Source organism: Canis lupus, chromosome 7 (assembly GCF_003254725.2).
Source record: "Canis lupus dingo isolate Sandy chromosome 7, ASM325472v2, whole genome shotgun sequence".
NCBI lineage: Eukaryota > Metazoa > Chordata > Mammalia > Carnivora > Canidae > Canis > Canis lupus.
The window spans coordinates 76275545-76291885 of NC_064249.1; the positions used below are offsets into that span (position 1 = coordinate 76275545).

General features: G+C 39.7%; 1 protein-coding gene across 2 annotated transcripts in view; it reads right to left on the reverse strand.

The window, feature by feature from the left end:
- The window catches only part of PIEZO2 (piezo type mechanosensitive ion channel component 2), a 441806-nt gene that overhangs the window by 2924 nt on the left and 422541 nt on the right, over window positions 1–16341 (reverse strand). For both annotated transcript variants that reach the window (XM_049112945.1, XM_049112946.1), the window contains 7 exons: window positions 12640–12798; window positions 10734–10881; window positions 7368–7556; window positions 6972–7064; window positions 5491–5663; window positions 3526–3654; window positions 2247–2326 (listed from right to left, as the gene is read on the reverse strand). In XM_049112945.1, coding sequence (XP_048968902.1) covers window positions 2247–2326; window positions 3526–3654; window positions 5491–5663; window positions 6972–7064; window positions 7368–7556; window positions 10734–10881; window positions 12640–12798 — 971 coding nt within the window. The remainder of the gene's footprint in view (window positions 1–2246; window positions 2327–3525; window positions 3655–5490; window positions 5664–6971; window positions 7065–7367; window positions 7557–10733; window positions 10882–12639; window positions 12799–16341) is intronic.

Consider the following 16341-nt stretch of genomic DNA (forward strand, 5'->3'; position numbering starts at 1 on the left):
TTATTGAATTGACTAATTTAATCCTATGACCAGCATTTATTGAGTGTCTTCTAGGAGAAGGCCCTCTGTTAGGTGATAAGGGGTTACAAAGTTGCATACAGCATGATTCCATATCTCAATGGGAATAAGCCATGTATACAAGCACAACTAATGGGAATATGGCAAGCACTGCAAGACCTGCATTGACAAGGTCTGTTATGGAGAGTCTACTTTTGGTTGGTAGTATCCATGAGGGCTTCCCAGAGGAGATGACTTGTGAGCTGAGTTTTGTGGAGTGAGAACTTCAGTAAGTGGCGATGGAAGGGAAGAGGAGGCTATTTCAGGAAGACTGGATGGCATGAGGCTCAGTAATGTTCTGAAAATCCATGATGCGTGGTTCATGATTACTTTTGTTGGAGCACAGGGTCAATATAAAAGAACAGTTAAAGGGTGAACAAAAAGCTTGAAATTTTTTGAGTAGGTCTTTCTAGGAAAATGCCACCCTTGCCAATGACAATAGAGCCTCCACTGAGAATCATGGTGGTGAGCTGTAAACTCTGTGAGCATGGAGCCATGTCTGCATTATTTCCTACTCAATTCCTGGAGCAAAGGAATCTAGGATAGTGCCTAGAAATGAATAACTATTGGATGGATGGATGGATGGATGGATGGATGGATGGTGAGGAAGGAAACTGGTAAAGATAAAGAAAGAAGCATGTGAACGACGTAGAATGCTCAGGAACAAAAAGAACCTTGGTTCTGAAGTCTAGAGATTTTTGAGAGGGGACATCTGGCCCAGGGTTGAATCTGGTTTTTCCACATACTGGTTGTATAGCCTCTGCTGAGCAGTTTGCACCCTGAGCCTCTGTTTCCTCCTTTGTAAACTGGTGATAACCACTAACCTATGCTAAATATGCCTTGTGGTAAATATCAGACATAACTCAGGAAAGCTCATCAGAGAAGGTGTTGTATTGGCAGGACCTGAGAGCACCAAGACCGTGTGATCTGGGGAAGAAGGATTTCATTGCCTGGACCTCAAATGACACAGCTGACAAGCCTGTGTTCAAGGAGAACAGAACACGTAGCTGAGAAAAGGGAAACAGGGGTGAGGAGAGGCTGAGAATCTGGGCACAAGGTGAGGCTGATCTTGGAGGGAGGGGCCCTCCATCTTCCTGAGGCTGAAAGGAACTGGGGAGATTGGTGAAAACTTGAGACCCATTGCTAGGGAAAGGGAAGCAGCTGAAGGAGTGGCCTGGCAGGTTTGCGGGGTCATCTGCTGAGGTGGAGCAGGTGTGAAGGACCCACTGAAGGACAGAAGGGTTTCAGAGGGCATGATGTTGTTGAGAAATCTGGCTCTTGGACTAAACATTTCCAGAACTATTTGGACTGAAAGGGAAATACCAAAGTTGTCAAGGCATCTTACAATTATCATGTAAGACATAAGTATTATTGACTGTTGAGGGAGAAAAGCATAGAGATGTGGGGCCCCACCCATGCTCATCTTCTGAACCTGCCCCTGCCTCTACTTCACGTGATCTCCATGGGGGCTTCTAGCTGTTTATTTACATCTCTATCTTTCCAGCTAAACATGAGCCACGCAAGGCTCTCCAGTGCCTGGCGCACTGCCTGGTGACCATGAGCAACCCACGTTGGCAAAGGAAAGAACATGATTTGGATGACTGCATTGTCCTTCTATCTTTAACATATGTTCACATCTTCTCTGATCCAGGCAATTGATGAAGTCAAACAATGCTTGAAATAATTAAATTACTTAATTAAATAATTACATAACTAAATAATTAATGCTTAAGAATCCCCAAACATCAACGTACTACTGTTGTTTTGGGTAAATATAGTCCTTGGAGGCTAGCACGGATACTTGACCACCCTTGAATTGAATCAAGTACATTCCCTGCTCCATTTTTATTGTTCTTATTGTAGGGCCATCATATTTAACATTGCATGAAACCATTTTCTGCCCAAGATATGGATATTAATAGAAATAAGTAAACAGACTGATTAATCAGTAACCTAAGCTGCTAAATGTGGATTTGAGCCAATCATGTTCTAGAGTGATGAACACAATGAAAAATATGGCTTCTGGTGATGGACTGGTTTCTTCTAGCTGTCACCACAGCTGGGAGTCTTAGGCTTCCTGTAAGCTGTGTCTCACAGGGAAAGGACACGGGAAAGCAGCTCAGGAAAGGCTGAAAATGCAAACTGCAGGCATTGAATAAAGTTCTGAAACAATTCCTTCTCATTCTTACCAGACAAAAGTTGCTTTATAGGTTTTGAGTTCGAATCGCTAGGTGCTTTCACATAATATGGGTAGATCTTTTCTATAGTCCTGTATGTTAAGAAAAAAAAAGGGGGGGGGGAAGTAGTTAAGTTTTAGTTGTTTTGTCCACATAAAATAGATTTTTTTGTTGTGAACTTTGACCTCATATCAAACAAATAATGGTGAGTCTCTGTACATCTACACAATGTGATGTCATCACAGTTTATGGGTTCCATTATAATCAGAAATCTCTGAAGCCAAACAAATCACCAGGTTCTCTTCAAATAATCACGCAAACTCTGTACATGAGCTAGTTAATGGCTTAAAAGCTGCTACAGAGAGTTTCCATGTCTGGGACTGTTTCTGAGGCAAGGGGCTGTCTTTCCTGCTAGGATCAATGTCTATGCTCTGTGTAAATATATAATTATATCTATAATCAAGTGGACTTCATGAATCCATTGAGTGACAAGAGTGAGTCTCAAGGAGAGGACTGGTGGCCTGAACCTAATCCCCCTTCTGCCAAGGACAAATGGAGTGACCTGCTCACATCCTTCTAGACTTGCTCTCTCAAGGGAAAATGATGGGGGAGGATGTGACAATCTTTGAGGTTCCTTCAACTTTAGTGATTAAAAAAGGCTGTTTTAGGGAACACGTGTGAGGACTTCAGCATGGTGGCTCTTATACTCAATGCATTAGTCGGGCCAGGGCTAACTGGAGGTCAGAACCAGGCACTGGCCGGTGAATGTCTGGAATACTTCATTTAGCAATTTTGTACCAATAGCATTTCTTCTACTAGTTCTCATATTAGAATCTAAACATCACATCTTGGATTTGTTTGAAGTGAAGTACTTACTTATATGTCAGGATAATATATTAAGATAAGTTTTTTTTCCCCAAGTTTCCTTTTACCCCTTGTCTTCCCCATATCCCCCATCCACTAGCCAGGCATTCAATGACCCCAGGCCAGGAATAATAGTAGAAGAGGGGTCTCCCAGAGACTTTCCTTGGCTTTTGGTGATTATGGTCAGATAAGAGCAAGCTTTGCTACCCAGAGACAAGATCAGTACTTCCAGGGCAAAGTGGACAGAGAATGGGAAAGGAGGGAAACAGAGCTGCTTTAATGCAACACAAGTCCTCCAAGTAGAGATTTACTTGAGTTACTGAAGAATGAAGAAAGGTGAATTTCCTGCATATGTGAATTTGCAGATGGAGATTTTGTACCAGATATATCCATCTAATAAAGCTAATTTACAGGAGCAATCACTTACACTGGTGTTCTTGAACTTTCTGTGTTGTTGCCGGCTATCATTTTAGCTATATTCTTACGTGTATTATTTTTAAGAAGAAAAGAAAGCTTATCGGTTGCAATTTCTGCTTTTGCACCCAGACTCATGTTTCTGTGAAGAAAGATAAAAGGGCTCAATGTCAGTGATTATTCAGAAGTCTGGAAGAGAGATTCAAAAACTCACTTGACTGTTCATTTTATTAATCTCACCAAGTCTTCATTGGGTCCAAACTGTCAACCCCAACCTTTTCTGTCCACCTCACCTTTACGTTCAGCTTCTTAGACAAGCAAGTTAGTAAACCCCAGGGAGGCCACAATCACCTTTAAAACAGATGGCAGGTGAGGAGGCAGTCTGCTGACTCAAAGAGAAACTGTCTTGATGCTCTTACATGAATTTCTGCAACACTCTTTGTATTAACCCAATGAAATTAGTCTCTGTGGTGACTCATAAAATCCATGTTTTTAAAAGAATGTTCAATCAAAGTTTGATCTTTACTATGGTTTATTTTTGGTAGCTCTTCAAAGGAAAGGCTATAAAATAAATTTTTGGCAGTCCAGAATTCCATGCGAGGAACTTGGGATATAAATTCTAAGAGAGAAAATAAGATGAAGAAAGGCTTTCTTTCAATTCTGTATGGCCCCCTTTGAAATCTTTCTTTACCATTTCCTTGGAAATTCATTTTAGGTTGGAGAAGACTTCTTAGGTACCTATCATGATTCTTAATTTCATCCTAGAATCCAGGAATCATGCACCCAAATGAACTATCACTTGACTGTCCAAATAAGATTGCATAGAATCCTGGATCACAAGACTGTGATAACAAACAAACAAACAAACAAAAACTAAGCCTTTGAACTAATGTACTGTGTCAAAATTTCCCAAATGCTTCACCAACACTTTAGAGTTTTGAATGCAAGAACTTTTCCTAAAACATGCCATTAGGAATGGATAAGGAAGATGTGTGTGTATACACACACAATGGAATATTATTCGGCCACCAAAAAGAATGAAATCTTGCCATTTGCAAAGACATGGATGGAGCTAGAGAGTATTATGTAAAGCAAAATAAGTCAGCCAGAGAAAGACAAATACCAGATGATTTCACTTATCTGTGGAATTTAAGAAACAAATGAGCAAAGGGGGACAAAAGAGAGAAGGAGGCAAACCAGGAAATAGACTCTTTACTATAAAGAGTGAACTGATGGTTACCAGAGGGGAGGTGGGTGGGGGGATGGATGAAATGGTGATGGAGATTAAGGAGCGCACTTGTCATGATGAGCATTGCATGATGTATGCAAGTGCTGAATCACCATTTCATACACTCAGAACTAGTATCACTCTGTATGTTAACTAACTGGAATTTAAATAAAAACTTGAAAAAATGAAAAAAGCAAAGTAGCGGCTGCATGCTGGCTACTGGCTCAGGTTAGGAGGAATCTTTCTTGGCTCTCCCTCTCCTGGGACTGCTGGGCTGCTCTCACACCTCACGCTTGGAGAAAAGATCTGTCAGGGCTTCCTGACACTGGGGGGATACAAATGAGAATTTAGGTTCTTAAGGCTGCCTGTTCTTTATTACTAAGACCAAACCTCACCCCTTCAGGGAAATCTTACAACCATCCAGACTATTTCATTTTGTAAGTCATTACCCTTTTCCTTTTCACTTTACCTCTCTCTCTTGTTCACAGAACTCATTGACAGCCTCTCTTTAAAGAGAAGTTAGTAGGAAAAAGGAAAATGATGAAGTTCTTATTTTTTGTCAAAGATTCCCAGGCAGATCATTATTTAATAAACACAAATGTTAGCTGTAGCATCGAATGAATGTTCCCAAGTGTAATGTCCACTAAAATCCACATCAATGAAATTTTTCTTTCCTTCTATCCTCCCACCCCCACCCCGAGTTTAGATTGGGGGGAAAAGGGAAATCATACATGGAAAGACAGTAACTACCTCTGAATACTCCATGAAAAAACAACAGAGAAGCTACTATTGGGGTCCATGAGTTCGTGTATCATTTTCTGCTTACTGGGAGGGCTGATGGTCCACAAAGAATTTGAGTTTCCTTCCAGTTCTGCTACTGTTATGTCTTCTTTTTCATAATTTTCCAGAAATTGCATAGCACCCTGTATGTGCACAAATACACATGCATAAATAGATCATACACATGGTCTGACTACATAAAGAGGATTTCTGCCTATGGAAGGACAGTTTCTACAGTGAACGGTCTTGGTGTTGTGTGGCACTATTTTGTTCCCCTCTGAGCAGGGATGGGCAGCCCTAGTCACATGGAGCAAGGGTGATGCTGCCCGACCAGTACAGCTATGGATTCATTCCAATTAATCAATAAATAAAAAGCAAATGATCTAGTGTCATTATTCCTCCCCACTAAGAAGGAAATTTATCAACTCTTGGAGTGTTCCCTCTAGAGAGACAGTCAAATTTAATCCACCCACAGTATCCTTGTCCTACCTCCCAGCTGCACATCCCTCAAGATGAGTTTGGGCAGTGTGAATTACAGGCTGATAATTTTATAAAAGATATAAGCATCTGTTTGCCTAGTAATTTTCTTTAAATAAGAAAGTACTATTTGTAAAGCAAATTTTAATTGAGAAAAATCAACTTATTATATTAAGTTTGTAATGTAGAGAAAAAAATACATTAGCCACAACTTTGCCACCAGAACATTATCACTGTTACATGCATTAGGAAATGTGTATTTTATTTTTTCAATCATTTAAAAAATAATAGCATACATTCTTATTCATTTATGTTTTATCTTCAGAAATGTTCATGCCATGCACAGTCTTCGTAATGATGATTTGCATGACAAAAGAAGTTGCTTGGAAAATATTTAGACGACATGGCACATTAATAAAATGGAAAGTGGTAGCCCCCTTGTCCCATGCCAACCACCCTAGGAAAGCCCATGCCTATCAGATTCACTCAATACATTTGCCATAATTTATTCAACCAGTTTCTATTTATCAAGCCCCTCAGTTACTCCCAACTTTTATCAATACAGAGAATGCTATCACAAGCAGGTTATCTGCATAGAGCTTTTCCAGTATTTTGAATTATCCCCTTAAGATAGATTCTCAGAGTAGTCCTACCCATCAAAGGGATCAATATCTACCACAATTAAGAACATTTAGAAATATACAAGAGGATTCACATTCATTGAGCTTACTTTACATTAAAATATCCTGAATTAAAATTTTGCTTATTGATACTTATATCCAACAATACAGACATAATGTATTATCAGATTATCAAAGTGGCCAGTGGCCAGAAATCTGCCGTGAACAACTGGTAATCCCTGAAAAGTCCTTCCCACCACCAGAGGCCACGGCAGAACTGGGAATAAAATGACAAGCAGTAAGTTCACCTAGGTGAAGGGTCTTCACAGAGATCTACTGCATGCATTTACTTACAGTGTCCCTAGAGAAAGCTTTCATAAATTTATTAAACCTTGTCTGATCCATAACTTTCAACTGGCTTTGCTGGGCACTCATTGTGAAAATAGGCTGGAAAACAAAGAAACAGTGCTGTCAACACTCGGAGGTGCGTCTCTGCATCCTGGGTTAAAAGAGAGATATTTACACAGTATATCACCCACTGAGTACCTGATGGCAGCTGGCCTCAGAGATCTCTTTTTGAAGTGATTACTCCAGTGCCCCAAACCAGAACAGAACTATCCTTTCACTGTCTCCTGTGCCTTAGTTCATACATCATATATCTGCTGACCGGTTAAAATGCAGGGACGAATCTGGTCCACAGAGCTAACTAAGCATCCTTAGCTGATGACTGGCTAGGCACACAGCAGTTACCTGGTACCCTCCCAGGGTAATTGTGACTGAGACGTCCAGGGGCTGGTTGATGACCCCTGCCACAGATTTGATCAAGGACATGAAGAGAAGGGGAAACCACACAATGCAGATGAGCAGAACGATGATCATGCCTCCCATGCCGTACTTCACCACTTTCTTCTTCTTCTGCCCCCGAGGCTGTGGGTATCTCTGCAACAGAGGAGGCACACAGGGTTCAGGCTTCCGGCCACCAGAATGAGGCAGGGGAAGGATGCACACTCTTCCCACAGGACCTGATTGGGGCCTGATTTCTGCTCTGTCCACTCTGAAGTGGGGAGAGCAACCTGGTCCCCACTCTACAAAGTTAAGTAGTGATGTGAAGCTGTAATGAGCTCCCAACATGTCCTCACAGTGGTATCAAGGGACCAATGGGACCTGAGAGACCTTCTCCTTGAAATTGCTGTGTGAGGGGGCACCTGGATGGTTCAGTCAGTTAAACATTTGCCATCGGCTCACATCATGATCCCAGCATCCTGGGATTGAGCCCCTGCATCAGGCTCCCTGCTCAGTGGGGAGCCTGCTTCTCACTCTCTCTTTGCCCCTCCCCCTGCTCATGCTTGAACTCCCTCTCTCTCAAATAAATAAAATCTTTTAAAAAAAGGACCGAGGGGCCTGTGTTTGTGGGCATTCATATGCCAACACTCCAGCTTTCAGGAAATTGTTCTGGCTTCATAAAGTGTATTCATATAGCCCCCGGAGCACAGCATATTCGACTCCAGATAATCCCCAATAAAAGTTACTGTTAAAAGAAGCTTACTCTTCTGCTTCACACTAGACAAGAGATTGTCCCTGATAACGTTTCAGTCTCTGGTGGGACAGAATTCACTTGGACCGTCTTGACACTTAGGTCCCTGACACCTAAGCTCCTCAGGAAGCTCTACCACGTGGGATTTAAAAGGCTAATACTCTGAAATATCCACTGACTTAGCAAAAGATAGAAGTATATATTTAAGTAGAGGTGATACATTAAAAAGAGGCTTCTAATTTCTTGAAGATAAAATAACAACAATAATTGTGAACCTTTCATTGGGCAGGAACTCCTAGGGTTCTAGGGCAGAGTGAGACGGGCCTTCACAAGGAGGATGGGCAGTGGGTGTGAGCTTCTTGCTACGGCATTAAAAAGGTTGTAACATGTTGGCTCTAAGGCAGTGAAAAGCTTGTAAGAGCCAACGGATGGGGCAGATGCAGCTGCCCGCATGAAAGGTGGCCCTGTATCACTGTGGGACAGTAATGTGAGCTCTGACTCAGAAACCCCCTCGTATAAGAGCTCCCCATCCATTCATCCAGAAGAAACAGCATCTCACAGTTTGCGATGGCCCTGCGGACAGGCTCTGGGTCATCTTAGGATGCCGTCCTTCCCTCTTGCTAGTCAACAGACAACCTCATCTATTTCATGGAGAAGCCAGTCTATGTGGTGTGTGTGTTCACTGCCCATCGTTCTCCAGCTTCCTCTTTCTCACAGCTAACTTGTTCACCCAGGCCCCTGATTCTATGCTTTCCAGGCCCTCACCCGGACCTTCTTCCTTTGGCTCTGCTGGTAAGGACTTTTGCTTTTCCTTTTCCTAGTATTCTTTTCCTTAACACCCAGAGAGGTTCAGATCCTCTCCGTTCTGAAATTATCCTCTCAACTGGCCTCTCTCTTGAATTGACTCTCTCTCTGGCCTTTCTCTTACCTGTGCTTGGTCCCTCTGAAATGGCAGCCACCAGATGACCCTGGGCAAGGCTGTCCAGTGAAGTTTAGCCCAAATTGCCCACCCACAGAATTGGGAGCAAAGAAAATGTTATTTTTAAACAACTAAGTTTGGGGAGCCTGGGTGGTCCAGTTGGTTAATCTGACTCTTGGGGGATCCCTGGGTGGCACAGCGGTTTAGCGCCTGCCTTTGGCCCAGGGCGCGATCCTGGAGACCCGGGATCGAATCCCACGTCGGGCTCCCGGTGCATGGAGCCTGCTTCTCCCTCTGCCTGTGTCTCTGCCTCTCTCTCTCTCTCTCTCTCTCTCTCTCTCAATGTGACTATCATAAATAAATAAATAAAAAATTTATTAAAAAAAAAAAAGAATCTGACTCTTGGTTTCAGCTCAGGTCATGATCTCAGGGTTGTGAGATCAAACACTGCGTTGGACTCTGTGCTGAGAATGGTGCCTGAGTGGGATTCTCTCTTTCCTTCACTCTCTTTCCCTCCCGGCTCTATCTATCTGTCTGTCTGTCTGTCTGTCTGTCTCTCTCTCTCTCTCTCTCTCTATCTCACTAAGTTTCAGGTAGTTTGATCACAGCAATAGACAACTGACACGGTGACTGTTGAATGAATAGCTCCCAGAGCTGGAGGTGGACCCACGCTTCCTGGCACAAATGTTCAAGGATGTGAGTACATGTCACTGTGTGTACATGGACACCTCTTGAGGCAGCCAAGCTATGATGGGGTAGCCTCAATTGCAAGAAAGTTCTTCATATGTCATTGAAACTTACCAGAACTTTTGCCCAACTGTCTTAATTCTGCTATCTTGAGTCTTAAAAATTAATTCAGACATTTCCTCTATTTCCCAGTATTTCAAATAGTTAGAAATGGCTATTGCTTTTGCCTCCTTCCATATTTTTCTACTTCAGACAGAACAATTTGTTATGCTTTCCAGACCCTTTGTCACCAAGATTGGTACCTTCAAAGTCCCTCTGGTAGAACAGCTCTCATGTTTTGGCATTTTAACAGCTTTTTACTCCTTAAAAATCAAGACAAGCTCTATGGTTTTAAGTTTCCTACCAGCCCTATCGCCTTCACAAACCCCATAAACACAGATGTTAAACTTTGGAAAAAATCCAACAAATAACAGTAATTCTATCCATATTTCAATCTTAATATTCAATCTAACAGGATAAGCAAATATTTGTACTTCAATTTCCTTTACACAAAGAAGTTATATCGTCCCATTGCTCATCAAAGGGTGAGTCAGAGGGTGATCCTGAGTCCAAGCCACCTGACCCCACATTCTCCACCACCCCACGTTCTCTTCTGTTCCCAAATGAACCATTTAAGAATTATTGGGTCACAAAGCAATATATCATTTCTTCTTTTAAAAATAACTACAGTATACTTTGCCAAAATGGGAACACATCTGGATGCTGTTGCTGACTGAGGCAGTAGTGAGTCCAAAATCCCCAAGTCCACGGGTGGAAACCAATGGAACATTCATAGAACCTCCCAGTTTTTTGCCCCCTGCCTCCATTTATTTGGCCACAAAACTTACAGTTTCACATTAATCTCATAACCAGCTTGGATAGAAGGGAAACCAAAAGATTATATCTTTTCTTTCCTTCTTTTTTTTTTTTTCCTTACTTTTTCGGACTCACGCCAACACTTCAGGATGAATATGTGAGCATAGATGTCCTCAACACAGATCCAGCTGGAGAGGCTCAAGGTTGTGTCTGTCCACACCCAGTCCATCACAGCCCTCAACTCAGTCAGAAAGGGAACGAGGCGGAACCTGCCAGAAACCGCATCTTGTTAGACAAGATTGTGAGGTGACCCTCTTCACTCTCCCAACCCCAGGAGCTCATTTAGTTTCTTATTGTTTCAGTCCTTGTGACTCAGGGAACATTCTCAGGGAGACTCTTATGGGAAAATGCAACTTGGAGTTACAATCTCTTCCTATCATGAATCAATGTATAAATTAGTATTGCCCATTCCTTTTTCCATTTTTTTTCCTTTTTGCTGGTGGTCATAAATTAGGATTTCCTTTTTAAGTAAGTTTGAAGATGTCCTCTCTACTTTCTCTTACCAAAGCTTTGTAGTTTTCATTGTCCAAATCTTTCTTTGGTTAAAGTTATGTCTAAGTAGTTCATTGCTTTTCATGCTGCCATGAATGGGATGATTTTATTTGTTTCCATGATGTTTTGCTTTTAGCCTATGGAAACACCACTGATTTCTGCATATTGATTTTACAACCTGCCACTTTACACTGAATTCATTGATTACTTCCAACAGTTTTCAGGTTGAGTCTTTAGGATTTTCTATACCTTAAGATTTTATCTTCTGAAAAAAAAAAAAAAACCGCAAACAAAAACAAAAAGCAAAAACCAAAAAAAAAAAAAAAAAAAACAAACCCAACAACCATAATTTTACTATTTTAAGCATTTGCTTATGAAAATCTGTTGGCTAGAGGATTATAGAATATTGGGGTTTTGCTGTTGAATGAACTAGGAAAAGCTATATACCTGGTACGTGAAAGATGAGGGCAAATGAGAGATGTCAGAAGGAGCAAGACATAGCAGAGCCCATACCTTATAGACTCAGTAAATGGATGCCTAAGTTTAATAAAATTCTGGCTTAGCTTCTTGTATTAAGGAATGGGCTGGCCTGGGCTCCTCTTGGGTCTGGGGACTATTCCTCCTTTTTGACTAACACAGCTTCTCTCAGGCTGGAGAACCTGGGTGCACCTCAGGGCCTTCAGAGCAGCTTGGGTTACCACTCAGAAATTCTCCCCTAGGCCACTCAGCTCTGCCAAGTGAACACTAATTCCACCCCTGGAAGAAATATCAGGCCATACATAGAACAATACTAAATGACTCACTGAGCATGCTCAACACCTCTTCTGTGAGTAAGTTACCCATCCCTAAATCTAGTACAACCAAGGAGCCAGCAGTGCTGTGAGCAGCCCGGCCTTTTATGCTGTGGTATAATTTCCAAGGGAACAGAGAAGAGACACTACCAAAGAAATCCTCACACAGAAAAGCCAATATATTTCATTTGAGTAGCTAACATTATTAGGAGCAAGTAAGTAATGTGGCGTTTAGGTTGATGTTAGGTGGAATAAATGGCCCTCTCCAATGGAGGAAATCATTGTAAACACAAAATCCTAAAGGTATTTTGAAATAGCCCAGATTCCAAATTTCTGTTCCACTGAGCCCAGAAATATATTAATACCTAAGGATCATGTATCCCTATTTTTCATTCTGAAATATTACCATAGTAACTATGCAGGATAGGACAATAGAGAATGATGATTCTAGATAATGATTCTAGAACAATATACTGGCAAAGTATGTGGCAACTACCTACTTTCTACACATACAAAGATATTTAAAGAGGCATATCCATCTTTTTCCAGACATCCTAAGAGTTCCATGGCGATCTATATTGCTACATCAATGTTCTGCACCTTCCTGTTTCTTCCCAAGGAACCAAAATGCCTTTCTATTGCCAGTCATTCCTCTGTGACAGTGACAATACAGTCTTTCCTTACCCTTGAAACAAGAAGAGGTTGACATAATTGTAGCTCTTGGTGAGGAAATTTCCTAGAACTCGTGTTGGGTAGCCACAACGGATTTGGTAGGCAGACAATCCGAAGTAAACACATTTCACAAAGTACCAAAGCTGAGCAACCAGGTTCTGGCTGAACTTCCTAAAATGTAAAAAAAAAACAGAAAAGTAAAATATTGGAATATTCTTCTGGCACAAAATGACATCAGTTTAGGATTAAAAAAAAAAAAAAGCTTAATTGTCCCTCTGCCACTTAGAGTCAATTCAGTCAATTGTAAGAATCCTCTACATAGATCACCTTAAACACAGAAAAAGTAGGTTAGGAAAATCTAATAATTAAAAACAAATTTATAAATGGTGCCTTCAATGTGTTAGTGCATTATGCAGTTACTTAGTCTATAATTAAACTAATTTATTTTAAAGCAAATCTACGAATTATCATTTTCTCCCAATGTGGAAAATGCTGCTAACATGATCCAAATTAAAGCTCATTAGAAAAAGCATTTTTTTTGTTTACTTTAAATGATCCATAATTTGGAAGATGTAGAAGAGTTTTGAGAAGTGAGTTCCCTCCTCCCCTTGATTTTTTTTTTTTCTATCTATAAAGATAGGTCATGGATTAACAGTTTCACAACCCAGATTTTGGTTCCAGTTGTGTTAACAAGCTATGGAGTTTGTTCCTCAAGATATCATGCTCAAGACATTCATGTCTTTATTTGAAGATTTTCCCTGCCTTTGAAAAATATATGATTCCATAATCTAACATTCTTTCCTTAATGATGTCTTCAGTAATAGAGATGGTAGTCCTTTCTCCTGGTGAATAATTAATGAAGAGACTCATAGTGCTATACAGTTCATAAATGCTAGCATAAGTTTGAGGGAAAACTTGGTGGAACTATATTTCACACCAGAAAAAAATCTGGAACACATTTTCAAAGGATGGTGAGCCACAGGACCATTTTTAACTTTGTATAAATGCAGAATTCTGTGAGAATCTTAAACATGGTCAACACATTTTTAAAAGGAAATAAACAATAAGACTTTTGACTCAGCAAGACCTAGGTATCATTTTCCCTGGATTTAAAATTAAGAACAATACTTAGTTTCTTATTCATGAAGTGTGTTACTCTTTATGTTTCAGAATTGTCTCTTAATATTTATTTTTGATATTAGAAGAAGTTGTGGTTTTTTTGTTTGTTTGTTTATTGTTTACTGAAAATAGCTATTTAGTTGGCCAGATCTAAGAACCAGCCAGGAACACATGGGCCTTTGTGTCTCAGGGGCATAAGGATCTATGTAGATCTCAATAACCAGAAATCTCAAAAATATTGCTGATTAGTGTCTCTGCTGTAGAGAAACCAGCTTCAGTATTTCGGGTCCTAATAAATTAAATATACTTGACCATCACTTAGCACTTGACAAGTTATTTATAACTATATCAGACATTTTACAGAGAATCCATAGCAACTATTCCTCCTATCCCTTTCTAGGGGCTGTCTCCATTGGTACAGTAGTAGTAAGAATGAGCAGTCTTTTAGCTCTTCAGGGAAATGCCTTTGGATTTTAAAGATAATTTATATAAAAACTGCACAAAGAAAAATTCGACATCTATCAAAATTATAATCAAAGACATAAAACTGTTGTTTTTCTAGCCCTAATTAAAGGAACTACTCATTGTTTGATGACAATTGTTGAATGTTAAGTGTTGAATCACTAAATTGTATACCTGAAACTAATATTACACTCTTTGTTAACTAACTGGAATTTAAATAAAAACATAAAAACATACAAACAAACAAACAAACATTTCCCTTCCTACAACCTTAAAGTGAATCAACTTGGAATAAGTAATAGTTAATCTGCTAATCTGTTAATAGTTAATCTGATTACTTCAGTTCCTGAAGTAATCCTGTGAAATCTAATTAGGGACATTAAGGTTGTCCTATAATGGAAGACCTTTTTCTTTGGTCGTCTCTCCATGTTTTATTACTTGAGGATGGAGTCAGACCTTACTCATGTCTCCGTCCCCCACAGTATCTGCCACACAGTTCTTTGTAGACTATATCAACCACTGAAAGTTTGTGGACTAAATCATATGCATATACACAGAAAAAGCCATTTATCAGGTTAATTATTCAAAATACTGGAGGGTCCTGATGCTCAGTATTATAACCAGTAGCCATAATTTTTCTCTGTAGAGTTTAAAACTCCTAATCTGTTCCTCCCCTTATTCTTTTCCTGTTTTGAAAAGGATTTAGACAATATGATGATTAATGAGTGTTTTATTTTGCACAATAAGGAATTTAAGTTTTCAGGAACAATATCTGAAAGAGAAAAAATGAATTTGGGATGTCAACAAGTAATGGCAGCATGGCTTGAAATGTCATGAAATTATGCTGTCACTGACATGCTGGTAATGAAGACTCAAGGTTCAACAATTCTAACATCTTGAATTAAACATCCAAAAATAAAGATAGGGTTATTCATTGCATTAGGAATGGCCATTTAGGTGGGGCTTAAAAGTGAGATCCAATGAGATAGAAATGATCTCTGAGGCCATTAAAAAAATATTTATAGCAGCTTTATTTGTAATTGCCAAAGAAGTAGAAACAACCCAAATGCCCTTCAACTTTTCTTTTTTTTTTTTTTTTTCCTTCAACTTTTCTATGCTTAAACACTCTTTGGTACATTTATACAATAGGATACTACCAACTAACAAAAAATATTTAAGTAGTGACACATGCAACAACATGGATTAATATTAAATACATAATGCCAAGTGAAAAGAGCCAGCCTCAAAAGCCACAGAATGTGTGATTCCATTTATACGACATTCTGGGAAAGGCAAAATAGTAGGAACAGAAAATGGATGTGCCAGGAGCTAGAGGTGAGGGAAAAGGATCCTATAAAGGGCACAGGAAAGTTTTTGGGTGATGGAACTATTCAATATATTTTTAAGTTTTTATCATTTTTTATTTTTTTGTTTTTTCTTTAAAAGATTTAATTTATTTATTTGAGAGAGCAATAATGAGAGCAAGCATTAGCAGAGAGTAGGGGCAGAGGCAGAAGCAGATGCCTGCTGAGGAGGGAGCCCGATGCGAGGCTCAGTCCCAGATCTCAACACTCACTACCATGGGTGTTAAATATGATTTATTTCTGAGTTGATATATAGAGAAATATTTATAGAGAAAAATCACATTTATTCTAAAGACTAATGAATGAGATCTACAATGTTTTCATGAGCAAATTCTAGTATTTTTACAAAAAGTTTGCCTTAATCTGAATTATTTTCTATCAGCCAAGCTATCTTTATTCTCCCCATACACAGTATGGTGTGAAAGACTTACTGGGCTATTGGTGGTCTTCTGGGTAACAATCCTTTCTTTACTTAGTTCTACTTCAGACTCATGGAAAATTATCCTAATTCCATTTTTCCTTTTAAAATATTTGCATTGTCACTAAAATCAAAAGATCAGAGCCTAACCATTTAGGCAAGAGCAGACAGGTAGCTCTAGCATTGTCAGAAGATGTTTGGATATCCTCATTAGAAATGATATTTAAATCAAGTTATGAATCACAAAATGAAAGAAGTTTTCATTACTTTCTAATCACACTTTGTAAAAGCATTTGCCAGCCTGATATTAATGTTATTAATGAAGCTTGGCCAGGAATGGCCCTTGAGGTA